This window comes from Phodopus roborovskii, unplaced genomic scaffold (genome assembly GCF_943737965.1).
Source record: "Phodopus roborovskii unplaced genomic scaffold, PHOROB, whole genome shotgun sequence".
Classification (NCBI taxonomy): domain Eukaryota; kingdom Metazoa; phylum Chordata; class Mammalia; order Rodentia; family Cricetidae; genus Phodopus; species Phodopus roborovskii.
This window is the reverse complement of record NW_026126645.1, coordinates 7,998,321-8,024,231: the sequence shown is the minus strand read 5'-3', so window position 1 is coordinate 8,024,231 and position 25,911 is coordinate 7,998,321. Positions and strand designations below refer to the sequence as shown.

General features: G+C 51.1%; 1 protein-coding gene across 4 annotated transcripts in view; it reads left to right on the top strand.

The window, feature by feature from the left end:
- Positions 1-25,911, top strand: part of Kazn (kazrin, periplakin interacting protein) — a 941,992-nt gene that overhangs the window by 816,226 nt on the left and 99,855 nt on the right. The window contains exon 1 of one of the 4 annotated variants that reach the window (XM_051173739.1): positions 3,519-3,974. The exons of 2 other annotated variants lie outside the window; for them this stretch is intronic. In XM_051173739.1, coding sequence (XP_051029696.1) covers positions 3,767-3,974 — 208 coding nt within the window. In that variant the 5' untranslated portion in view covers positions 3,519-3,766. Of the gene's footprint in view, positions 1-3,518; positions 3,975-10,108; positions 10,334-25,911 lie in introns of those variants that run through there. One more of the 4 variants, XM_051173738.1, reaches the window with a different exon arrangement.

Here is a 25,911-nt window from a genome sequence, read left to right as displayed (position 1 = left end):
CACTGAATCCCAGCACAAAGCCCTTTGGAGCACAGGGAACCCTTGTGATTTCCCAGTTGGAACCCCCAACAGCCAGCCCTGCTGTGGCATGTCCACTGGGGCCCATTCTGGTGTGTTCCTTTGTGTGGGACCTGTCCAGGCGGGATATGGGTTAGCAGTATGTGGCTCCCAGATCTTGTTATAGATCTGAGCAGAAAGGTCTCCTGGCCCTGGCTGGCCTTCTAGGGCATGGCAGGCACTGTGGTCACTTCCTGTTAGAGAGACCATAGACTTCAGACACAGAAATGTGGGCCCAGTGTTTTCTAGAAGGAAGTGCCTGAAAGATAGTGTTCTGGTAGACCACATTCCTCAGCAGGATTCTGCCTGCACGGGAAGCTGTGAGCAGGGGGATGGGGGCAGCCCAGGCATTTTGGGAACCCGCAGACAAATAGGGAAAGTGAATTGAACCCAATTTTCAAGTGATGTTCTGATCTTCAGTGTGGGACATGCGCACGTGCACATGCACACACACACACACACACACACAGAGAGAGAGAGAGAGAGAGAGAGAGAGAGAGAGAGAGAGAGAGAGAGGGCCTAACTTTGCTGAGTAAGGAGAGCAGTGGAAATTCCCCAGGGCTGTGACCTTGTGAGTAGCCTGTGATTCAAAGGTCTGAGAAGTTAGTGTGAGCCTCTCTGAAGCTGGCCTGGAGAGGGCACTGGTGGCCAAGAGCTAGGCAACACAGAAACTTCTAAACACATTTCCTTCGTTATACTTCCTCTTTCTTTCTCACTCTTACGGTTGTTGTTTTTGTTTTTAAGATTTATTTATTTTATGTGGGTGAATGTTTTGCTTGCATCTCTGTATAATACGTGGGCACTTGGTACCCACTGAGGTCAGAAGGAGGTATCAGATCCCCGGAACTAGAGTTACAGATGGTTGGGGGCAGCTGGGATGTGGATGCTGGGACTCAAACCTCGGTCCTCCGTAGGAGCAACCAGTGCTCTTAGTCAGTGAGTCATCTCTCCGGTCCCTTGTTCTTAAGTTTTAAAGAACTGTCAACGTCCCAAACTAAGAAGAGTATCTGTAAACATTGGGCCTACTTTCCTGTGCATGAAGTCTATGGTCTCTTCCACAGGGACTGACCACAGTCCCTGCCAGGCCCCAGTGTTACCCTGATACCAAAGCCAAGTGGCCAGTGTTATAACTCTGTGCCTGTGGTCTTTTCCCTTATGCCGGAGTTAAGGGCATGTCTCTAACAAGAGTGGGAAAATAGGCATGCTGTCTCCTAACACTCAGGCAGGAGAATCAATACGAATTCTAGGCCACCCTCAGTTACATAGTGAGTTCTAGGCTAGTCAAGGCAACATAATGAGGTTCTGCATTTACAAAAAAGAAGGGGGGGGGGACAAAACTAACAGTAAGTGGGAAAATAGAAAGTGGACCAGGAAGTTCATTGCACTTTAGTAACTGTGGGAAAAGTGTTTCTTTGTGGAAGTGAAATTCTAGTGGTTTATTTGTTGTTGCTGTTTTCCTAGACAGTGCTCCATACTGAAGCTTGCTTAGGCTTAGCCTGGAACTCACCATACTGCCCAGGTTGGCCTGGAAGTCCCGCCTTAGCTTGCTGAACCACTATGTCCAGCTTTTGCTGGACAAGGTGTTCTAGCTTATTTTCAGTTGCTGTAATAAACACCATGACCAAAAGCAATTTAAGGGAGGGTTTACTTCAGCTCATATTTTCAGGTCACAGTCCATCCTTGGAGGAAGCCAAGGCAAGCATTCAATGCAAGGAAACACTGTGAGCTGGTTGGTTCACAGGGTTACTCACACTCAGCTAGTTTTCTTATACAGATGAGGACCACCTGATGGAGATGGTACCACCCACAGTGGGCTGTGTCTTCCAACATCAGTTATTAATCAAGACAGCATCCTACAGAGATGACCATATAGGTCGATATGATGCAGCCAATTCTTTAACTGAGGTTCCCTTTTCTCAGGCAACTCTAGGTTGCATCTGGTTGACAATAAAAACTAACCAGGACAGAAGGGAGCTTAAGTCAAAAAACAAACAAAACACAGCCTGGATTCCTCGATGAAACCATCTTCAGCACTCTATGCATTCATTTGTGTTCTCTCCCTCTTGTGTTCTGCCCCCTACGAGCGCGCACAGACACACACACACACACACACACACACACACACACACACAGAGAGAGAGAGAGAGAGAGAGAGAGAGAGAGAGAGAGAGAGAGAGAGAAGGTATCTCCAGGATGATTTTTCCAGCATTCAGGACCTGGGAAGGTGTTACCAGTTTTTCTACCTTGAGGATTTGGAGAAAGCTTTCTATTCTGCTTCTCATTCCAGCAAACTCAGAAGGCTTGGGGACAGACTGTAGCTTGGTGCTGGGTCCATGTCCTTCCTCTTGAAGGGCTAGGTGTTTAAGCCATGGGCCATTTTCTTGCACTGCTGGGGACAGCAGCAGCAGCTCTTGGCACATCCCATGCCTTCCATGGTGATCAGGGCTCGGAGTTAAGGATAGGGAGGAAGGTCTTGGCATGGTTGTTTGTAGACTCCCCAGCTGGGCCAGCTTCCCAGGAGGAAGGGAATGGAAACTGGAAGGCCATGGTGGTTAGTAGCCAAGTAGCCAAGGCACTGTGGTTGAGGAAAGGCGGGGCTTCTCTCCCATGGTCCAGAGAGTGACTGTAAATTGGTTCAGACTTGGAGGCAAGTAATTTTTTGTTCCCCATAGCTTGTTGGAGAGCCATTTGAGAGTGGCCAAGAGACTCTCAAGGCTCACAGGCTGGAACAGAAAGAGTCATGGGTCACAGCAACATGCACCTAAGGGGTGGTAGCCCACCTAAGGGGTGGTAGCCCACCTAAGGGGTGGTAGCCCACCTAAGGGGTGGTAGCCCACAGAAGGGGTGGTAGTCCACAGAAGGGGTGGCACTGGTGGTGATCTTGGAGGCTCCTCACCAGGCTGTGCCGCTTGGCTCCCTGGAGTCTACAGCTGGGGAAAAAGCCAGCCCTGCTCCCAGGGTTGTGGGGAAATAATTAGTCCCTCTAAAGAGCATTGTAGTCTCAGATCAAAGGGGTCTCCCAGCTGCAAAGTACTTTACAGGCTCATGACCAGCCCCTGGAACACCCACTCCAGGCCACTCCAGCAGTGGGTGCAGACACGCACACCCCCAAAGTACCATCTAGTCTTGAGCTTGACTGGCCTAGTAAACATCTGTCCCCTAAGACTAGAACATCACTTCACTGGCCTTTACACTGAGCGTCAGGCACTCGCCTGCAGCCTTTCTTCTGACACACTCAGGCTTGAGTACTGTAACTCTGGATTCCTGGGACAAGGCCATCCACCTTTCCTTTCCCATCCTTGGAAAGGCTCTAGGAAGGGCTTGGGAGGGGGGAGATGGGAGGGGAGGATGGCCTGGGGTTAGACGCACAGGGGGCCAGTAGGCGCCAAGGAGTGGGGCGGGGGCGTGGTCGAATAGAGAACGTGGTACGAGAGGGGGCGTGTCCGGGGAGTGGCCCGAGAGTACCTCGCTAGCCCGGAAGGAGCAGGAGGAGGAGCCCCAGGATCTGGAGTTGTTCCCACGTGAGAGGATCGTGCCGGATTCCTCCGGTGCTGCGGCCGCGGAAAGCCGCGCGTCCGGCGGGGCTGTGATCGCTGGCGGGGCGCGCGTGGGTGGCCCAATGCGGCGGCGGCTCCGTGGGCTGTGAGTCCGGCGTCTGCCGTCAGAGCCCCGCGTGCCGCTGTGGGGCCTCGCGTCCCGGGCACACGGGATGCGGGCGGCCGACTCAGGCTCGTGGGAACGCGTCCGCCAGCTCGCGGTACACGGCCAGCCGGCTCCGTCCTGCGGGAGGGATACCGGGCCCCTGCGCGCTCCGGAGCTCGGAGCCTGCGAGCTATGCACGGACTCTGCGGGGCCCCGAGAGCAGCAGAGAACTGGGGCGATCCCCGATGCAGCCGATGGCTACAGCAGCCAGCTGGGTAGGTGTTTGAGGAGCCGGCCGGGCGGCGCGGCTGCAGGCCCGGTAAGCCGCCGGGAGCCTCCGGGACCGGGCGCGCGGGGGCGCTCGGGGCCGAGGAGCTCCGAGCCGCTGGTGGCAAAGTTGTGTCCCTGAGCGTCGGGCGGGAGCGGCCGGTTGGCGCGCTGGGCGAGAAAAGTTCTTCGGCTTGGGAGTTGGGGGTCTCGAGCATCTCCGGCAGCACCCCTCCCCCCTTCTAGAACCTCTGGAGGATTGCAGGGAAAGAGGTCAGGGCCATGCCTGTCAGGGTCTTGCGATTCCACAGCGCCTGCAGACTCAGCTCCGGGATGGACCCAGAGCGTGGGAAAGGGACTAGCCCTGTGCAAACTTGGGACCATCCCTTGTGAATTCTCAGCGTAGGAGATGGGGTCTTAGGGCTGGCTGGCTGGCTCCGCGACTGGAGCTCCTCCACAAAGCACTAACTATATGGAGAGAGATCAAATCCATGTTTGTCATTGAGTCCTACAACCCAGTGACATCTGCAGATCCACCTTGGGGCAGGACCTGAAGCAAGTATGGGTAAGGGGCTAGCTCACTGTAAAGTTGGGGCAAAACCCTGTCCTGTGCCTGTAACCCATCTTGCTGCCTTCGTCCGGAAAGGAGCTCCCCTTCGCTGTTAGCAGCTCGCATTTGCTCGAGCGGATCAGAGAGATTCCTGCCTTTCATACACACTTTAACTCCAGGAGAAATTGCAGCAGTGGGTCTAATTGCGTGTATTGGGCTGATCCGCCCCAAGTAGAGTACAGTGGTTCTGTGTTAAAATGCGCCCAGTGGGTGTGCCCATTCCCGGCTCAGCTGTCTCCCTCCACCCGCCCCCAAGTTAAGTCATGGGGTGGGGGCAGGAACCTTGGATCCGCCTGTCTCCAAGGGGGAAACAATTTAGATGGAAGTCTGCCGGCTTTTCCGAGAAGAGCCTGTCATCCTCAGTTTGAACTTCTGAACACTTTTCCAGGAACAACGGAAGTGCACAGGATTTTTTTTTATTAATTGTTGAACACCTTACTGTGTTGTAATTTTTGTGCAGTGTTCTGAAACCTCACCTGGGAGTGAGGCTGTGTTCCGTGCAGATAGGAACAGAACAACCCAGCGGCAGAGCCACTTAGAGTTCTCATTGCCTTAAACCTTTTGTTTTGTCTGAGGCAGGGTCTTACGATGTAGCCCAGGCTGACTTTGAAGTCCAGATTCTTCTGCCATGCTAGGATTGCATGCACCAGCTACCTGGCCTGGCTTTGGCACCTCAGGTTCTGTCTTTTGCATGTTGAATGGGAGTTCCTGAGCTGGGGAGCCCACAGAATACCTGCCAAGTAATTCTTCACTTTGAGAAGGAGCCAGCTGATGTACACCAGTGCACGGGTGAAGCAAGTTGTGTCATCTCTTTGAGATTAAAGTTTATCCACAGTGGAAATCAGTACCCGCTTGAGGATGTGACCCTTTAAAAGATGTCCTGTGTCAGTCAGCTAGGCATGGTGTCTCATATCTGACATTCCAGGTTCTCTGGAGGCTATGACAGGAGGGTGTTGAGTTCTTGGCTTGCCTGTGCAACACAGTAAGGTCAAGGCCACTCTGGGAAGCTCAGTGAGACCTTCCTCAAAATAAAAAATGCAAGAGAAAAAAAAAATTCAATGGTAGAACACTTGCCCAGAGTGTTTGAGGATCTAGATTTGATCTTCAGTATAAGCAAGAAAGCAGACGGGTGAGATGGCTCAGCAAGAAATGGCGCTTGTTGCCAAGTCTAAGAACTTGAGTTCCAGTCCCCTGATCCACGTGGTAGAAGGAGGGAGTTGTCCTCTGACCTCCACACATGAGCTGTGGCATTTGTGCCAGCCCCTCCATACACAAATAGTGGTTAAAAAAAAAAAAAAAAAAAAAAAAAAAGACAGGAGAGGGCACCTAGTCTGTGCCACAGCAGGCCCACAATAAATATTAGTGCTGGCCTTTCCATACCTGGCATACTTGCTGAAGCACCTGCCTCTCCCCGGGGGACTCGGTTTCCCATTAGGTTGTGATGCTATCTTCCTTGTCTCTGTCCTTTTGAACTGTGTGTCATGATGACTTTTGCCCCGTCTGTAAAAAGGCTTCGGGGATCTGAGGCCAATGTGTTGTGGCTGTGGACAGTGTTATTATGTAAACGTGTGGGAGATAGCTGGGCGGAGGTGCAGCTGTTGACTTTGTGTCTAGATGGGCTCCATTCCTGTGTTCATGATAACAATATCTAATGGCATACTGGGAACGGGAAACGCCTTCCTCTTTTGAGGCTGGTTGTTTTCCATAGCCCTCCCTCATTGTATGTCCCTAGAGGGAGAGGGTGTTCATGTCCCTAGAGGGGAGAGGGTGTTAGAGATGGCCTTTTGCAAATCACGGGTGGCATTACTGCAGGAGACAGGGTCACACCAGCAGGTCATCAAGAAAATGCTGGCCTTTTGCCAATGAAGTCACTACCCTGCCTTCATCTCTGTTTGCCTTCCTCCCTCTTTTTCTTTCTTCTTCCTTCTTTCCTCTCCCCCTTCCCTTTCTTTTCAGGGTCTTCTGTAGCCCGGTCAAACTGGATATGTAGCGTAGGGATGACCATCAATTTCTGGACCTCCCGACTTCACATACTGAACACTGGGATTATAGGGAAGTGCCACCATGCCCACTTTTATCTGGTGTTGGGAATCGAACCCAGAACCTCATTTACACTATGCAAACACTAACCTTGAGCTCATTGTGTCTGGTCTTTTTTAAATTTAAGCTTGGATTTATTTTTATTTATGTGTATGTATGTGTATCTATATGCACATATACATGGGTACCCTCAGAGGCTAGAGCAGGGGGATTGGATGGAGTCCCCAGTGGTTGTGAGCCACCTGATGTGGGTGCTGGGAGCTGAACTGTGGTCCTCAGCCAGAACAGCAAGTGCCCTTAGCTGCTGAGCTGCCTTTCATCTGTGTCTTCAAGGACAGTTTCAATGGTGGCTGGATGCCGGTGGCAGCCAGCACGGAAATGGTTTCTGTTTATGGGAGTTTTCTTCTAGGAAGGAAATGGGAATTCTTTGCCTTAGCACCACAAGCTGAAGCTGTTGGGGAAATAAACATTCCAGCCAGGCTGTGTGGCGGCTCTTCTTAGACTCAGCCGTTTGTCCTAAGCTGAAGAGATGCATTGCTGGATGAGTCAGTTTGCATTAGGATGGAGGAGGTCTAGATAACTTGACATTGCTCAGGAAGCCTTCCCTGAGACCCACAGGGCGGTGGCCCTGGAATAGTGATAGCTCTGACCTCTGGGGTAAAGGGACCAATGACCAGAGCAGAGGATATAGGCACTGACCACTTGTATAGTCCACACCCCTCCTCTCGCCAGTGCCCTCTGAGGTACCCCACAGACCAGTTTGCCTTCGGGAAATCATGATCCCAGACCCCCTGCAGAGTGGGCCAGGTACCCACTATGTGTTCTTAAGCTGGGAACATGAATTGATTTGACCTATCGGCCATTGTCATTCATTCTGTCATAGATTTTGAACACCTGCTAATAGCCAGGAGCCGTTGGAGCTGTCAGAGATAATAGCCAGCAAACAAAAACAACTGCAGTCCAGTGTCCAAGGCTCTTGAACTCCATGGAAGGAGATTTCCCATAGGCAAATCTGTCTGAGATAGACATGTCCAGGGACAGAAAGGCTGGTGCAGAAAAATGAAGCTAGGAGGGGGTCTGGCTGGTGGGGGAGGGGGTTAAGAGAGTGTGGTCAGAAACAACACAACGGCGTATGAAGTGGCTTTTGGGTGCTGAGTCCCTAAGGCAAGAAACATTGCCATTGGCTGACATTGAAAGTCAGAATATTGCCATTGGCTGACATTCCAAGTCTGTTTCTGTGGACTCTCGATGCTTACTCTGTCAACTTCTGAACTTGTAGTTTTTAGTTTGTGTTTAGCTTCTCTGTTTTTGAGACATGGTCACCTCTTTCCTAGGCTGGCCTCAGCTCATTCTGTCACCATCCCTTACCTTCTGATCGACTTTCAGAGTGCTGGGATTGCAGCCTGGGTCACTCACTACGTCTGGTTTATGCTGTTCCTTTTGTACCTCTCTATGAGATAAATTTTTTGTTTGTTTTGGATTTGTTTGTTTGAGATAGGGCTTGTCTGTGTAGCTCTGGCTGCCCTGGAACTCTGTAGACCAGGCTGGCCTCAAACTCAGAGATCTGCCTGCCTCTGCCTCCCGAGGGTTGGGTTTAAAGGCGTGCACCACCACCACCATCACCACCCAGAATGTAAGATAAAAATTTAAATGAAAAACGCCCCTCAAGGGATCAAACCCAAGGCCTTTTGCGGTTCCTCAGGCTCCTCAGGCTCTCGGCAGACTGACTTGTATCCTTAGTCCCAGCCCACCCTTTCTGAAATCTGCGTGACATTGTTGCCATTTGTTTCCCTTGCTTCTTGCTCTGTGTGGCGTTAGCACACCAGTTAGCATACCCTGGTGCACCAGCTCTCTTTGAGCCCAGTATAAGTTAACTGGAAAGCTTGTCTTAATCGGTTCTGGCAACAGCCAGGGGTATGCATGGTTGCCAAGGAAACCCGTGTTTGGGAAAGTTGACTTGCCCAAGGTCACACAGGCAGTGGGTAGCACAGCCTGGCAGTGTACTCCAGTTTGTAGACAGACCTAAATCTGGAGGAACAGAAAAGCCCTTTTGTTTTGTTTTTTGTTGTTGTTGTTTTCGCTTGGTTTGTTCTTTTTGTCTGTTTGTAACTTCTCTGGCTACCCTGGAACTCGATTTGTAGACAGAGCTGGCCTCAAACTCACAGAGGTCCACCTGCCTCAGTCTCCCCAGGGCTGGGATTAAAGGCAACACCACTGCCCAGCTTCTTTTAAATTTCTTACAAAAGACAAATGTTCGTCTTCTCCAAACTCCTGGTTTAAGCAGTCCCAGCATTCACTAGATTGATCGTTAGCCATTTTAGTGAGAGATCTTTCCATTACCTGCTCTGCAAAGGCCTTCTGCTAGGAAGAGGGTGGGAGAGATTCCACTCCACATGGGGCCCTGGGATGCCCCCAGCAGCGGCCCACTAAGATCAGCTGGCTTCATTTGCCATCCCCACAGGGCAGGGCAGGGTGGAGGTCATCAGGGTCTGGGCTGTCCTAATGATGAGGGGTGTTACCATTTTGAAGGTTCTATTCCCTATGGCCACTGTGTCCCCTTGTGGTTCAGTGCTTTGGACTGAATCTTGTCCTCCACTGGGGTTGGTGGTCCCCTGTGTCACAACCCCAGATTTAGACATAAATGCACACCAGTTAGGCAAGCTGTGTGCCATCCCAAACCTCAGTTTACCCTTCTGTAAAGTGGAGCTCAACAGGAGTCTAATCAGTGTGTCTTTGCCACCTGTGAGGCCTGTCAATACAGCCACCATCAGGGGACAGGGGCATTTCCAAGGTCTAAAGTACTTGAAGTGTTGGAGGAGAGAAAGAAAGAGAGAGAGAGAGAGAGAGAGAGAGAGAGAATGTGTGTGTGATAGTCTTATGTTGCCCAGGCTTGCCTTATACTTACTATGTAGCCAAGTTTGGCCTTGAACTCTGAGCCCCTTGCCTCCTCTTACCAGTTGCTAGGACTACCAGAGTGCATCACAAGGCCTGTGTATATTGGGATTTGACCAAGCAGGTGGCTCAGAAGGAGTGGCTGCTGCTATGGCCTTGTGAGTCATTGGGGATTCTCCACATGGTTGCTGAACCCCCTTGATATTCTCTGTAATATTCCAATTTGCGTTGCCTGGTCTATTTGTCAGTCAACCGTGGTGGAAAAAAAGGTTTATGCTTCTTTCAATCATTTCAAGGCAAACAGCACCCACTACCCTGAGGTCCGCCTCTGTCATCATAATAGGGCAAGTTGTCAAAAATAGAAGATCAGGTGGATTTTCAAGCAGACAGGTTTTTTTGGCCCCGGCAGATAAGCCTGGCCAAACACATCATTAAAGCTGGCCAAAGCAATCACCTGGGAGCCCTGTGTTGGCTATGAGTCACTAAGGGCTTAAACACTCCAGAGAGGCAAGCCAGGGTGAGGAGGTGTGCACCAGTGTGTGCATGTGTGTAGTTATTTTAATAGATTTACTCTCGGTAAAGGCGTTGGATGCTGTGTGTATCAGATGAGTGCCTTCCAGGGAGTGGGGATGTCCTGTGCAAGCCTGCGTGATGGTGGAGACATCAGGCTGTCTCTTGTCTGCTGCTTGGATGCTTTCAAAAGAGGCCAGATGGAGGACTCCGCTCATGGTGATTCCTCTCAACTCTTGCCCAGTATCCACAGCCCTGCAGATGCTGCAGAACCCCCTGATCTGGAAGACATTCCTAGCCAGGTGGGAGCTGCAGGTAGGTAGGTGAGACCCACCCGATGTCTCAGCCCTGGCCTGGAGACCCTGAACTCTGGCTCTGGAGTGGGGACAGGGAGGGCAGTGCCGTATCTGTCTCCAGGTGTACATGCTGGATTTGGGGGACTATACCAGGGAACACCTGCCACCTGGCTCGGCGTGGTTGATCTGCAGGTGCCTGGATTAGGAAGGTGGGTGGCACAGGCTAGTTTGGGCTGTAACTTTATCACAGGTATTGAGTATGTTTAGTGCCTTTTCATTGTGTGGGTGCTTCAGAGGGCTGTCCCTGGAGGCTGACAAAAGAAATGAAAACAACAGCAAGGTCCCCTGGGAGCTTCATTCCCACACGTCACAGCCTTGATACCAGGCTCCTACCTTTCCCAGGCAGGGGAAAATGCATCCTTTGCTTAGGGCAAGGGAGAGTGTGTCCTTTGCTTAGGGCAGGGCCTGTTAATGACAAATTCATTTGCTGAGGGCCAGCCAGGATTCAAGGGACGCCCCGATGCAGGTGCTGTGGTCTGTTGATTCCCATGGCCATGAGACGGCTGGCATGCATTCCCTTCATTTTACAGATGAAGCCATTGAGACCTAAAGACACTATCCTGTACCAAGTGTCTGTTCCAGATTGCTTTCATCAGGGCAGTCACTCCCTGTAGTTTGACCCACAGCACAGACTGAGGTGCTGCAAACTACGGGCTTTTATTTCCTTTCTATCTTTGTTTTTAATTTTACGTTTGCTTCCTTTTGAGAGTGGGTCTCATGTAGCCCAGGCAGGCCTTGAACTTGACGTACAGATGAGGATGACCTTGAGTTGTTGGACTTCCTACCTTCATCTCAAGTGATGGAGCTGTAGGCATGCACCAGTGTGTGTGTGTGTGTGTGTGTGTGCGCGCGCGCGCGCATGCGCGCGCGCATTTGTGGGGGGGCACATCTCTCTCTGGAACAGCCAGGCCTCAAACTCATAGCCCTCCTGCCTTAGCCTTTCAAGTGGTGAGATTCAAGGGTGGAGCTGTAGAGCCCAGCCTGTGGGCTTTTCTTCCAGAGCTGACCCTACCTCTCTATTCTTTAGAGAATTCACCCTTAACCCTCTCCTGGCAGAATCCCACCATGTAGCTGAGCCATGCTAAGAGAGTGTCCCATCCCCACTCACCCTTGCTGTTCTGGAATCCAGAATGCAGACCCTTGAGTGGAAAACCTGAGCAGGGCTGAGTAAATGTGTTCTAACCATGTGGTGTGGGAACTATAACCTGGGAAGGCGCATATTCCAGGAATCACGAGTGGTGATTTTCAGAGCCAGATGGGTCCTAATAAAAGGCATGTGAGGTTCTTGGGAGATAGCCTTCTTCCCTGTTCCATTGACCTCCTCCCGGGAGTTCTGAAGCTGCTCACATAGATCACAGTGGTCTGAGGTGCTGGCTGCTATGTATGGTTTGCTGTGTTTGCTTTTTTAGTTATGGCTCTTCCAGCCTGGCCTCGAACTCACCTTTTAGCTGAGGATGACCTTGGGTAATTCTTTCTCCTTTTCCTCTTTCTTGACAAGTTCTCGAGAACTTGTACATAGAGGCTGTCCTGGAACTCTTAAGTACACCAGGCTGGTCTCGAACTCACAGAGACTGAAGAGTGCTCAAGTTACACCCGTATGCACTACTATGTGTTTAAGAGCCCTGAGTATTTTTGTTGTTCGGATATATCCCTTTTGAAACATGGGTTCTTATTTCATGCTGACCTTGAACTTCTGACCCTCCTGTTTTCATCTTCCAGTTCCTGGGATTACAGGCACATAACAATGCTATGTTGTTGTTATCATTTGTTGTTTGTTTGCTTGTTAATGCAATGCTGCTGGAGTTCTAACCCAAGGCCTTGTGCATATTAGGCAATCACTCTACCACATGAGCTACATCCCCAGCCCATTTTGACACAGGATTCCATAGACTAGACTTTGAAATCCTTTGCCTCTTGGGGGTAGGTTCGTTTTGGAGGACATGCTATGCATTCTGGCTTCCCTGTGGCATAATATCATAATCAGCAGAGTCTCTCTTACAGGTGTCAGTAGTGGACACAAAGCCTAGTTAAGCTCATGACTTGTTTGACCCCCCCTCCCCATTTTCATCCACTCCTTGGCTTGTGTTCTTAGAACCTAGTAGAAGGAATGAATGTATCCATTCTTGGTCTTGTGAGCCCCAGCTGTGTGGGAAGACAGAAGGCAGGGCGCTCAAATGCCCTACTTGGGGCCCCAGGCAGCCCCCAGCATTCTTTGCCTTTTGTTCAACCTGCTGTCCCTGACTCTGTGGAGCCTGCGTCTGGCTGGGTGCTAAGGAGACAGAGGAAGCCAGCTCTTGTCTGTGATTCATCCATTCTTAAATTCTGGTCCCCAAAGCCACTGGGAGAGCCTGTTTTTCCAGCCTCTCTGAGCCTATCCTCCACCCCCTGCCCCGCCTCTTCGGACGCCTTTGTTGTTGGTGCTGGGGTTCTGTGGATGTCAGCTCCTTTAGCTGTGCACCTGTCCGTGTTTCCTCCATCCCCTCTCATTCCTCTCTGCCCTGCCGAGGGAAACCAGGAGGGCTGTTTCCTTCCTGTTCTTGGGAACTTTCTCAGTACCCTTGGGGTCAGAGACTTGGGAGTGAAGGTGGACAGAGCCTGTATGCGACCCTCTGTGTGCTGAGCCCCAAGATGAGTGGACTTAAGTAAATTCTAGGGTGAGGTGGATTCCGTAGATCCAGGTAGATTGGCCTTGGGCAATCCTACACTCTTTCCTTCTGCATGTTTTTAAAATTGCATTTGTTTACAATTGTGAAGGTCAGAGAATACCTTCTGGAACCATGGGATTAAACTCATTTGTCAGGCTTGGAGACAGTTGCCCATAGCCATTGAACCAAACCTCAAAAACTGTTCGTTGAAACAAGGGCTTGCAGCTGTGGCCTCTTTAAAGCTGGGAGTGGCGTGGGTCCTTATCACCTCTTGGCCAGGGCTTATTATTTGTGCCTGCTCAGTTTTGGTCTCCTCCTTGTCCTGGGGATCTGCCTAGAGCTGAAAGGTGACTGATGCTTGACAGGGGACCTGGGTTTCCCAGGAGGCAGGGACTTCGCCAGTGCTCAGGGCACTAGGCAGGGCCCTGCTGTGCCCTCTCAGGGTGTGAACCTGGGGCCATGATTTGGTTTGTGTTTGCTCCTGTGTGCTGGGCTTCCTCACCCTGGTTGCCAGGTGTGACCTCTATGTCTCCTTCCAGATAAAGTGGAAGGGGTTGGATGACTCGGGTTAGTGGCTATATAAACACCCACACACCTGAGTATTCCTTGCTGCCTGTGGGCTTCTAGTGTCTGGCCTGGGCTGGAGTCATCACTGATCCAGGCAGCCTTTTGTGGGGCAGATCCCTGCAGCGATTTCTTTAAACCTCCAGCAGTCAGGTAGGGAGGCATCTCCATCCGTACTTTTCCCGGGCCCCTCTGGGGTCCTTCTGCTACTCTGGCAGCTGACCAAGAGGCAAGCTTGCAACCTGGGTGCTACCTGTGGAAGACATGCTCACTCTGGGTCTGGAGCAAACATAGGACTGTCCCCACAGTATGCTTTTCCTGCGGTGGTCTTCACATGTGGGTATGGATGTCTGTCTGCCCTTTGGGGATGATCTAGAAGGGAGCCTCTTTTTATAATGCTGATAGCAAAAGCCTGCTTTTGCTCCCACAAGAATGGGAGAGTTTATTCTGAGGCAAATGTGAGTGGCCAAGGCCCAGGCGGCCCTCAGTGAGATTCCATCTCCAAAGAACTTACATGAATTGTTATAGCCACAGAACAAAAGAGAGTCATGAATCAAAGCAGGTACCAAATCCATCCATGGGGACATCAAGTAGGTAGGTGACAGCAGATCAGGGCTCAGAGATGCTATCTGCTGGCATACTTAGCTTTGAGGTTGGTGACAGCTAGGGTCTGCTAAGTCAATACATTCCAAACACACTACTTCATGGTCACAAGCCTGTGAGATCACATACAAGTAAATGACTCCTGAAGATACCAAAGACATCTGAGATAATTTTAGCTCTTGACCTGCAACATTCCTTCTCTCTCAAGGTACAAGTTTTAGTCAGTTTTAACCAGCGCCTCAGAGAATGAACTTCAGTTCACAATAGGGGACGTGGAGACAGACACCATGGGATGGGTGTCTAACAGGACTTACCGAAGCCCAGACTAGAGAACTGAATCGCACATTTAGATAATTTGTACATTTGTAGGCAGTCGCTTGTGACTGGGGTTGGGGGTGGGTCAACACTTCAGATTCAGTCAGGACTCCCGAATGTTTCTATGGTCTGTTCCAAATTGTTCATAATAACTTCAGATGTTTGTTTTTGCTGTGGTGGTCCCCTGAGGCCACCATCATACTTGACTCCTGAACCGTCTGTCTCTGACTCAAACCTGGGAACATGTTATGTTATCTTTAAATGTCATTTCCTAGGCCCCAACCCTGACGCAGACAGGAAAAAAAACACAACACAACAAAATCTGAAAATGGATCTTTGAATTGGGCATCTGAAAGATCCATTTTATCATTTTTAGTGTGTGTGTGTGTGTGTGTGTGTAAGTATGTACTTGTGTGTGGGTACTTATAGGGGTCAGTAGAGGGTGTCTTATTCCCTGCAGTTATAGGCAGTTAAATCTTGGCTGAATATGTGATGATATATGGGAAACAGTGTCCTCTGTTTTTCAGAGTTGATCGATATTTTTATTTCATAATTTAACAATTATAGTGAGAATGTTACTTCACATAACCACATGGTACAAATTGGCAGAAAAATGTTTAGAGCCATCTCAGTGATTGTTGTGATTTCTGTCCTAATCCCAAGCCAAGATTTATTGAACAAGTTTTACAAAGCTGAAGTCAGCAATTCAAAATGGCAGTTTTTAAAAGCAAGCATCCTAGCAACACAATCCAAAGATATGCTAATCTGATGTGCACTAAGGCATGCTGGGAGGAAAATATCAAGTCTTTGTTTTCCATAATTAAACTGTTAATGTTTCTATAAGAGCAGAAAGTTCTGTTTGTCCAATAAAGACACAGAAGTCTTGGCTCTGGGATGAAGGGTGTCACACAGCCTGCATTGCCATTGCATGGGGTGAGGGCATGAACAGAGCAGTGTGCATGCTGTGTGGCCAGAAGCGAGGTTGCAGTGAGGTTGCAGGATGCAACACAGGCACCTCAGGTTCTTTGATCTTGGGTTAATTTTTGTGTGTTCAGAAATCTTTTCCTGTTGACAGCTTTCGTTTTGTTGTTTTGTTTTTTTAATGGCGCTCACATTCAGGACCTGTTGGTTAGGAATCCATGGTGCTGATGAGAGCCATCCTGTGGAGCGAGGAGTAGAGTGTGCCGCTGTGCTCCTTGCTGTGGTATTGTGGGCCTTATTGGTCTTTATTTTGCAGATTTTGTTACTTTTTGCTGAGACTGGGTCTCATGGTATAGCTCTTCCTGGCCTGGTGCCGTAGAGACTTGGCTGACTTCGAACTCACCGTCTCCCTGACTCTTCCTTCCTCCTGAGGGCTGACAATAAAGGCTATGGCACCCATCCTTGCAGGTTTGTTTTGACTGCCCGTAAGGCAGATTCTGTAGGGCAGAAGAGCTTCCTCCTCTATTGCCTTCTGCTAGTCACTCCTGCCCTGCCTTAAGGGACCCACTCAACTGTTGCACCTGTCAGGTTCCCTGCAAAGTTGTCTCTGCTTCTCTCCCTCATCTTTCCCTGGTCTTCACTGTCATGGGTGGACTTACACAGAAGCCCTAGACCTGTTGACTCTGCATGTGGGGCTTGTCAAGCTGACTTGAATGCATGCCGTCCACTCCCAGAGTGCCCTCTGCTCCAATAGGGTTCTGGGTGAGTCCTTACTGTCACCACCCTTCTGGTACTTCCCAGGATAACTATACACACTGGCTGCTACTTTGGACTGGGCGTGCAATAGCTCTCTCCTTTTTCCAAAGCCTTAGCCCTCTCCAGGCATGTGTGCAGGGGAAATGCTAGATTAGAAAATTCATAGGTCTCTTCAGAGTCTAAGGACTGCCCAGGCTGTGGGGTGCCACATAGTGAACAAAAACAGTTCCGTTTTCCTGAAAACTGTCTGGTCTCTGCAGCAATAGAATTATCTGCTTATCCCGAGAGTCGCTTGGCTCCCTGGATGTGGGTGGGGGCTTGCTCTGACATTGCAATTTTTTTGGTTACAGCTGATTTGCTAGGTGGTAGGTGGTAGTTCTCACAAGTCAGGTTGGTCCTCGACTTGCAATGCCAGGATGCCAGGAGGGACAGGACAATGACTGTGAGGTTTCTTTTTTTTTTTTTTTTTTTTTCCTTTTTTACATCCTAAGTTGGTGATGGTGCAAACATTTCTCTTGTCTGGGCTACTTGAAAACACCAGCCAGCTGTGCTGTGTGTGTGTGTTACATTGTTTTGTTTTGTTTTATGGCCTCCACCCCTGCCTGTCCTGTGAGCCCAGGAACATGCATCCATCCTCCTTCCACTCAGACTAGCAAGGATCTGGAATATTTTGCAGGTGTCAGGAGAAAGGTGCCCAGCCCAAGGCCTACACAGCCTATGATATATATGCTTTGAAGCAGGTGATGTAGGAAAGGCAGGAACTCCAGTTAGCTGAAGAGAGCAGGGCAGGGAGGCTGATGCCCAAGACTACAGCTTGTAGGGCATGCTAGAGACTTTTTTTGCTTCGTGTTCTGGTTTTGAGGTTTCAGTGCTCTGCATGCAACCTGCAAGCTCTCTGGCACTGAGCCCTAGCCCCAGCTTCACCCGAGACATCCATTATTTGTCCCCTGTCACTTCAAGCTTTTCTTTATTGAAGTCAGACGCTTCTCCATGACTATCCAGTGGTCAAGCTGGAGCTTCATATTCCCATGGGAGGCATATAGCAGGCTTGCAGAAAACACTCAGTCCTTCTCCTCTGCCTACGGCTTGTGCCAGGGTGACTGTCACTGAGGGTGCATTTCTTGGGCTTCTGGGGAGGGGGGATTGGAATCACCTTAGATGCTAGGACCTGCAGTCCCTGGCTCTCACCAGCATCATTCCAAAAAGCTGTGGCTTAAAGGTGTTCAGTGTGGAGAGTCCTGGTCTGGGATGGGCAGCAGAGTCGCCACTGGCTAAACCCTGTGCAGCCCTTGCCTTGCTCATTCTTCTTGGGCCCACAGTACCAGGCCTTGTGTTCTGTGTTCTGTCGAGCTGGCTGTGAGCTGGGCGGGAGTGGGGGCGGAAAGCCACCGGGTGCTTTCATTTACATTTTTCAAATACTTTCCCCCCTCTGCTCTCCCAAGAGGCAGCTTGCAGCTTGGAAGCAGCCTGACCTTTGAACTGTTGGGAGAGCCAGCCAGCCAAGGTCTGGGGCAGGGAGGATGGGAGATGCTATTGGGATGTCAGTCCAGGCAGGAACAAGTTGCATCCCTGGCCATAAATTGGAGAATGCCAGGGGGATTCCTGTGTTGAACCCCTATGTTAGTGCTGTGTGGAGCAGCCAGCCCCTAACTGCTGGGAGCTCTACTCTGAAGGATCTGTCAGCAAAGAATATTCTACCTGAAGGCTTGGGACAGAAGGTTCCAGAAGCCCCCAGGGACAGTGTTGTCAGGCAGGAGGGGAGCCAGAAGGTGATGTGTGTCTCTCAAGGAAGGAGCAGGAGGGAGACTATGCCAACTATGTGTAGTACTTCTCACCTGCCAGAATGTTCTTTGCGCAGAGACCCTTCCACTCTCCTTTTAACCTTGTAAGGTACACAAGGGCACTGAGGCCTCGAGAGGCATGGAGACTTGCTGGGGCTCTTGGTAAGTGGCAGACACGCAACCCTCCTCACCACTGAGCCACACTGCCTCTGGGGAGGTGCCCAAAGCCAGAAGTCACACAAAAAGCTCTGTGGTGAGGTCAGGTTTTCCTGGGACTTCCCCTCACTCCATTGTTCTTTCCTCTTCCTAAACCCCACATTTTTCTGGGTCCTGATGATACAGTTGATTCATAGGCCACGTTGCCCAAATTCCCCCAACACAAAACAAAACAACAACAACAAAAAAGTTTCTCTTGCCCTTTTCTTAGTTTTCTTTTTCCTTTTTTTAGTTCAGAACTCATTTAGCTAGCCCAGGCTGGCCTTGAATTCTCTATATAGCCCAGGATGACCCTGAACTTCTGATCATGTTGCCTCCATCTTCTCAGTGCTAGGATGAAAGGCATACTTCACCATGCTGAGATTTGAAATTGAGATCTCAAGCACTCCACCAAGCGAGCTCCCTCCCCATCCCGGCCCAAGTAAACATTGTTTAAAAAGCTTTGTTCATGTCTGGTCCTGAAGGGTATGGCTTCCTGGAAAGAGGGGTGCAGTGAAGGGGTCTCCACTGGTCTCCTGCTTTGTAGTTCCCAGAAGCTGATGGCAGAGGTCTCTAAAGATGTCAGACCACTTTGGAAGTGATTAATAGCTCATGGTCCTGACAGACAGGGCCCTAGGAGGACAGGAGTGGATAGAGCAGCCTGGAGAGGCTAAGGTGTGTCCAGGAGGCTGCATGCTGGAATAGAATGGGATGGACAGGAGGAGGTGGAGGGCAGGGCTCAGGCCCAGCTGCACCACCCACCCTGTATGACTAGGCTGAATCACCATTTATCTTTCTAATGAGGACAGTAAAACACACCGAGGGGCTGAACTAATAAACATAATAGACATGAGGGCACTTTGAAGACAAAGTTAAAAGCCACATATTGGGACTTAGCAGTCCTGGCCTATTGCAGAGCCTCCTGAGCATAAGGATACCATCCTGCCCTGTGGGATACAGGCAGCCTCTCATTGTCTTGCAGCTGGTCTGAATGTCAGGCTTCTTTTGCAGTTATGTTTACTAGGACTAGGTATTGGAGTGGCTCATTCCAGAATAGCACCCTGGGATGTGGTGTTTGGGGGGGAGGGGTGCCTGCCAGCCAGGTGAACGAGCCCCACACTCACTGGCCTCCACTCTTGTCCTTTTTTTGATCTTTGTTTGTTTTCCTTTGCACCTGAATTTCCTCACTGAAGGAGCCTTGAACCTCCGATTCGCCTGCCCCTGTCTCTCCCACTGGACTTGCAGTTACACCCTACCATACCCAGTTTATGCAGTGTAGGAAGCTGAACCCAAAGCCTTGTGCATGCTAGGCAGGTTCTCTGGTCAATTCACTTACGAGATCTGCAGTCCAAGGCTGGAAGTTTCCATGGCCTTCTGCATAGCAGAGAGAGCCCTAGAGCCACACAATTCCTAGAAGGCCCAGCACTTCCCAGGTTCTCTACTCTCCCTCTGCTGTAGACCTTTGAGGCCCAGGCTTGCTGGGGACCAGCAGGGTTCCCAAGAGCCTGTCATGTCCCCCCCCCCCCCCCCAACCAGGCCTGCTTTTTCTCAGCCCAAGGTAATTTTTCAATTAACTTGATTGGCTAGAGACCCAGGCACCCTGGAGTGTGGGAAACAGACTCAGGCCGGAAGTGCACCCTCTCCTCTGGCTGGACTGGGCTTCCAGAGGGAGGATCCTGTTTCATGTGGGGACACCAGGATGTGATCTGGTGCCCGCTCTGAGACATCCCAGATGGCGCCTTCTGGGAATCCTAGCCACTTGGCTGTGGCCGAGGCTGTGCTCCTTGCCCACCCCAGCCCTCAGTGAGTCGGGACCAGTCTCTCCTAAGTGGCTTTACTTTACACCGTTTATAAAGTTGGCCCCGACAGTTTCCGTAAGTGAAACATTTAAACTATGCGGAGCGTATTTTATTCCCTCCCGAAGCAGCTGTTTAGTCATGCTGGAGAATAACGAGGAGTTACACAATTTGAGGGTGCTTGGCAGTGCTCACGAACACTGAATCCCTGGTAGCCTCCCTTGGGGTTGGGGAGGCCTGAGGCATCCTCCTTGTCTCTTACATTCTGTCTCCAGGTCCTGCTGACCTTAGCTGGCCCAGACAGCTGGCTGGCTACCTGTGTTGACTGAGGGTCGATGCTGTGCTAGGCTTTTTGTAGAGCTTTGTCACAACAGTCCCGGGAGCCAGGGCCTGCTATGATACCTGTTCTCCATGCAAGGGAAAGAAAGGTGACTTGCCAGGGTCAGAGGACTAGGATTTGTGTGTCTGTGCTCATGTGCAGAGCCCACAGAGGCCACAACAGGGCATCAGATCCCTGGAGCTGGGGTTGAGCTGGCTTTGAGCTGTCTGGTCCTCCAGATGAACAAGACATACTCTTAGCTCCTTATCCGTCTTTCCAGCAGGAGTCAAAATTTGAACCAGGGAGTTGACTTCCAAATTGGGACTTATCCTGGTCATTGTGGTCATTTTTACAGGGACTGAGGGAAAGGGGTCACAGGGCAGCAGGCATCACCCGGTACTTGTCTATGATGCCCCTCTGGATGTGTGATTTCTTCAGACCAGCCTGGACTTGGTTTTAATGCTTGCCTTAAAGGCATATCAGCCTGCCACCCCTGTGTAATGGCAGCTGGGCCCAGGGGATCCCACACCCAGTCTGATTCGTGTTTCCCTCTGTGACCATTCACATCTGTAGTGCCTCGGCAGGCTAGATGTACACTGATGACCTTGAGTTGACATTTGAGACCGGCTTAGATTGTTCAAGCCCAAGCACATTTTCTAGCTTGGCTGCTAGTTTGTAATGACAGGTAGGTAGCTTAGTGGTCAAGGGAATGGATCTATCTAAACCCCGCCTCTGGGTTTCAATTTATCTGTCCATGCAATGGGAACAGAAGCCTGGCTCTTTCCCTAGCCCATTTCTACCCTAGAGATCCTCAAAGCTAGTCAGAGTGAACCCACTCTGGCAGTGGCATGGGTTTACATCTGCTCCATGGATGCCGGAAGCAGCTGGAAAGGAAACAGAGGCATGGGGTGCTGGCTCAGCCTCTGGTAGAGCAGCAGGCCAATGTGGGCTGATCGAGTTCAGTTGCTGGATCTGAGCTGTGCACTCCCTGTGTTGAAGGCCTGGGCCACTGCATGGTAGAGTAATGAATGCCTGCTCTTTTTCCTTCCTGCATTTCCATCGTGTTTTCTTTGGTTGAAGGTGGGCAAGAAGGAAGTGAGCCAGGAGGGCTATGCAAGGTAAGAAAGGAGGGAACAGGCAAGGCCATCTGGTGACAGCTGTGTCTCTACCCCAACCCCACAGATACCCCCTTTCTGGAGGCTGACCTTGGGAGGAAAGAAGGTCACTCAGATAAGTCCTCTTTCATGTCTGTCTCCTCTGGTCAGTCTCTTTTCCTGGTATTTCACAGGGTGGCCCTTAGTGCAGAGTATTTCACAGGGTGACATTTAGTGCAGGGATCTGGTTTTGAGCTTTGGAATGTGATTTACTTCTGAACTGGGATGCACCTGAGCCACTGGAACCAGCTCTCTGACCTTGAACTAGCCAGCCTACCTTCCCATCTTTATACCTGCAAGTTGGGGTTAGTTTGTTTTTGCAGCACGGGGGATGGAACCCAGAACTCACGTGCTGGACAAGGGCATTGCTATTCTGTCACACCTTCAGCTTTTGCTTGTCCTGATTAGTCCAAGCTCTGCCACTGAAATACTCAACCTTTGCATCTGAGGATTGAAACAAATGATGGCCAGTCTTCTGCACATGCTTGGTGAGGGTCTTGGCTCAGGTTCAGTGTCAGTCACTGGATGAACACCCAGCTCAGGGTGTGAAGTCAAGAGCTATGTGGTTGGTGCTCCAAGACCCTTGCAGGACACGGAAGAGGAGAAAGGACCATGGCGACAGGGCATGTCTGGAAATAGCCTTGAAGCAGTAATTAATTAGGAGGTTTGGGATGGCAGGGCTTCAAGATGGGGCGGGACTGAGTGGGGAGGGGGCAGTAGAGGCTGGTCTCTAAGGCTAACAAGCAGTGGGAACGGGAGGTAGTTGGGGAGGGAGGCTTCTCACTCTTAAACAAGTAAGATCCATGTCACTTCTTGTTTCTGAGGGAGGATTATGGATTGGAGAACTTGGCATGCAGTAGGTAGCCTTCGTGTTTGCAGGGAGGTGGGGTGCTCCTCCAAAACTGGCAGATACGATTTACCAGGTTCTCTTTCTCTTGAAAGCAGCAGAAAACCTGGCTCAGACTAGCTAGGATGTGAAAGTGCCTGTTCACTCAGAAAGGGGAAATTCAGGTGTAGATCTGTCTTCAGGCGGGGTATGGGTACCTTTTCTGGACCTTGTTGCCTGCCGTTCGTGGTGACAGGAAGGACTGCTAGCATCCCCAGCACACTGATGATGAGCCCTGGGTGGGCTGGCTTGGGTCACGTGCCTTCCCCTGAGCCAATCACAGTGGTCAAGGCGAGTCCCCATTGGTCAGACAAGGACCCATTTCTGTTTCTGAAGGACAGGTATGATAAGGTGGTGGTGGGCGTCCCCAAAGTCAAGTAGGGGGTGCTGTGTGAAAATTGGAAGGGGGATCTGGAGACATGACTATAGGACCTGAGTTCAGATCCCTAGGATGTGTATCTTTAATCCCAGCTCTCCTAACAGAAATGGAGGCAGAAATAGGAGAACCCTGGAAGCTCACACACAAGCTAGCCCAACACATGCAATGGTGAACACAGACCCCATCTGAAAAAAGGGGAAAAGCAAGGACTGGCACCTAGGGTTGCCCTGACCTCTACTTGTGTAAGCTTATACGTATTCTGTAAGTAGCTCATGTAAGTCCACACGCATATGAACATGCACACACGCAATAATAAAACTTTAAACATGAAGGGAGATGCCTAGGGCTAGCCCTCAGCAGAGCCTCATCCAGGGGAGTGAAGAAACTGGGAAGGAAGGGTGGGCAAGCCAGCGTCTCAAGAGAAGTGGCATTGTGACCCAGGTCATAAGTTCTGTGGGATACCTTGTACCAGAGCCTGGGACAGCCCTGTCAGCCCACCAGATTTGGGTGAGCTCCAGTCAGACTGATGCATCTAATCCCAGCAACCGCACCCCCTAAAGAAAAATGTGTTCACTAAGGGCTGAAGGAGGTGGCCATCTGACCCTCTCCCATCCTTCCCAAGCAAATGCATGATAGCAACTGGCTCTTCGGCCGCCAGAAGCCAACGCTCAGGCTTGGAAGCTGTGCAGTCCTGACCACCTGTCCGGGACTCGGTTGCCTGTTCCCTTCCTCAGCCAGACTGTATATTTGGTGCTGGAATCGCCCAGTGAGTGCAGCTTCATGGTGCCCAGGTCTCCAGCAGGCCAGAGAGGCCCACATGACTAACCCAGGCTTCCTACAGTCTCCCTCCCAGGCCAGGACTTTGCATCACCTCCAAGGTATGGTCCATGGTCACCGCATGGCCCTGGCCCCGGGAGAAAACTGAAGCTCTGCAGTATTGAATAGATGTGTACAGGTCCCTGGGAGGAAACCATAGCCTCTGAGGCAGCATGGTGGTGGGCCACTAGCCTGGTGTCCTCACAGGCCCAGCCTCTGCAGGGCAGGCAGATTAAACACTCCCCAAAGAAAAAACAATGGTGTGAAATTCCGAGAAAGGCGGTCTCCCTTGGTCCCTCCCATGCCCAGCCACACCCAGTCTGGGCTAAGAATCACCTTACCCGGTGGCTCTGCAGGCATGGAGGAGGCCTGAGTGGGCATTAATGAAGGGCGGGATTCTTTGGCAGTCCTTCCTCTTTGGGATGGAGCATCAGAGTGGCAAGATCACATGACAAAGGTCTGGAGAACGTGGAGCCTTGGCGAGCTCCCGCCCCTTCTCTGCCAGCCGCCAGGGATCATGAGGGTTGGAAGAGGCGGTGGGGCTGTTGAGACAGGCAGAGGAACCTGGCTAATGGGAACAATGGTGGTTCCAAGGCAGGGACCAAAGCAGGAGCAGGGCAAGCCTGGCCTGACAGAGGAGGGAGGTCCAAACCCAGGCCCAGGGTGTCTGCATTGGTGTGGCCCTGAGCTGGCTTGCCCTGCCTGCAGGCCTCTCCTCCAGCTCCATCCACACACCGGGAAGCCACTGCATCCTGGCCTTTCCCTGCGACACTTCTTGCCATCACAGAGTCCTGAGCACCTTCAGAGCTGGCTTCGCAGCAGGCCCCTGTCCCCCTGAGATGTCAGGAAAAGTCAGAAGTGGTAGTGACTGTTAAGGAGGCTTTGGGGCCCTCTGCCCCACCGTGGGAAGAGAGGGGGTTGTGGGGAAACTGAGATTGAGGCTATGCCTGTCGCCTTGAGTGAACCTTTTAGTCTGACACCCTCAGGAGAGAGCAGCCCCGGTTTACCCCCACCGTGTCCCTCTGTGCTTCAATACCCTGTAAGATGCCTTGTCCCCAGGGTTCATGTGAGGATGGAGCACTGATGTCACATGGAGGTAAAGACTGTGGGAGGGCCTGGGAGGTGGTGTTGGTACCACCGAGGCAGAGTGAGCAACTGTCTCAATGTCAGTTGCTAGTCAGCCAAGACACTTCTCTTCACCTCTGCACAGGGTAGCATGGAGGAGGACCCGGGCCGTTGGTCTGCCGCGGGCTGCCCGCAGTTCTCTCCCTAGTCTGTTTTCGGGTGCCCCTCCTGGACTAGGAGCCCTGGATTCCCACATTTCTGTTAGCCCTGTCCCTTCGGGTGACTCTGTCCTTCTGACACTGTCTGCCTCAAGACTCCCCTCCTGGCTTCAAATAAGTGTCCAATGTCAGCCACACCGTCTGCATAGGACTTGGCTCAGACCCTGCAATAACCATGCCAGCTCAGGCAAGGCCACCTGCCAGGCTCAGGCCAGTCCCTAGAGAGGCAGTGCACCTTGCCAGAATCTCTTGAGTTTCCCAGCCCAGCACACGGTGGTCTCAGGGAAGGATGTAGCACAAGGCCACCAGGAGTGCAGAAAGGGCAGCAGCCATGGTCTCTAAAAGACTGGAGGGGACAGCAGTGATTATGTCATCTGCAAGACATCCATTTTTAGGCTCCTCTCATGGCTTTCCTTCTGTGTATGTATGACTCAGGTGACCCTCCTGGGACTATAGGCACACACTCAAACATGCACACATGCGCCCACAGTCTAAAAGCAGAAGTCAGTCCATAGAGCTGCCTCGACGCCTTCTGAAGAGGCCACCTAGGAGCACAGGTTAGCTCAGGGGCTGCATGGCTTCCTCCCTAAATTTACTTAGCAGGAGGCCAGAATGTGAGTTCAGGGGCAGGTATGTGCCTGGCTGGTGTCCCAGGTGTGTGTCCTTGGTGGACAGCAGCCCCTCAGCCCAGCTCCCTCACACAGACTCCCTCTGCTCTGTTCTTCTGTCTTCCCTAGGCTAGTGACAGGGCCTGCCTGCCCGCCCTGCCCTTCATAAAGGCCTTGATTGACCCATAGGTCAGGGAGGCTGTGGCCCACGGTTCCTTGTGTGCCAAGACCACAGCCTTCTCAGAGAAGGCACAGAACACAATCTCTATCATGAAATTGACCTAGGTGTGGTGGCACACACTTTTAATCCCAGCACTGGAGAGACAGAGGCCGGTGGATGTCTAAGTTGGAGGCCAATGTAGTTCCAGGACAGCCAAAGCTATGTAAAAACAAATTGGTGATGATAAACTACACTCGACCCCCATTTAGATTTTCCAGAATGTCTCTATCCAATCTGTGGCTGGTGGGCAGCATGTGCCCCACGATAACTATGAACGAATGCAACCCAAACATGAT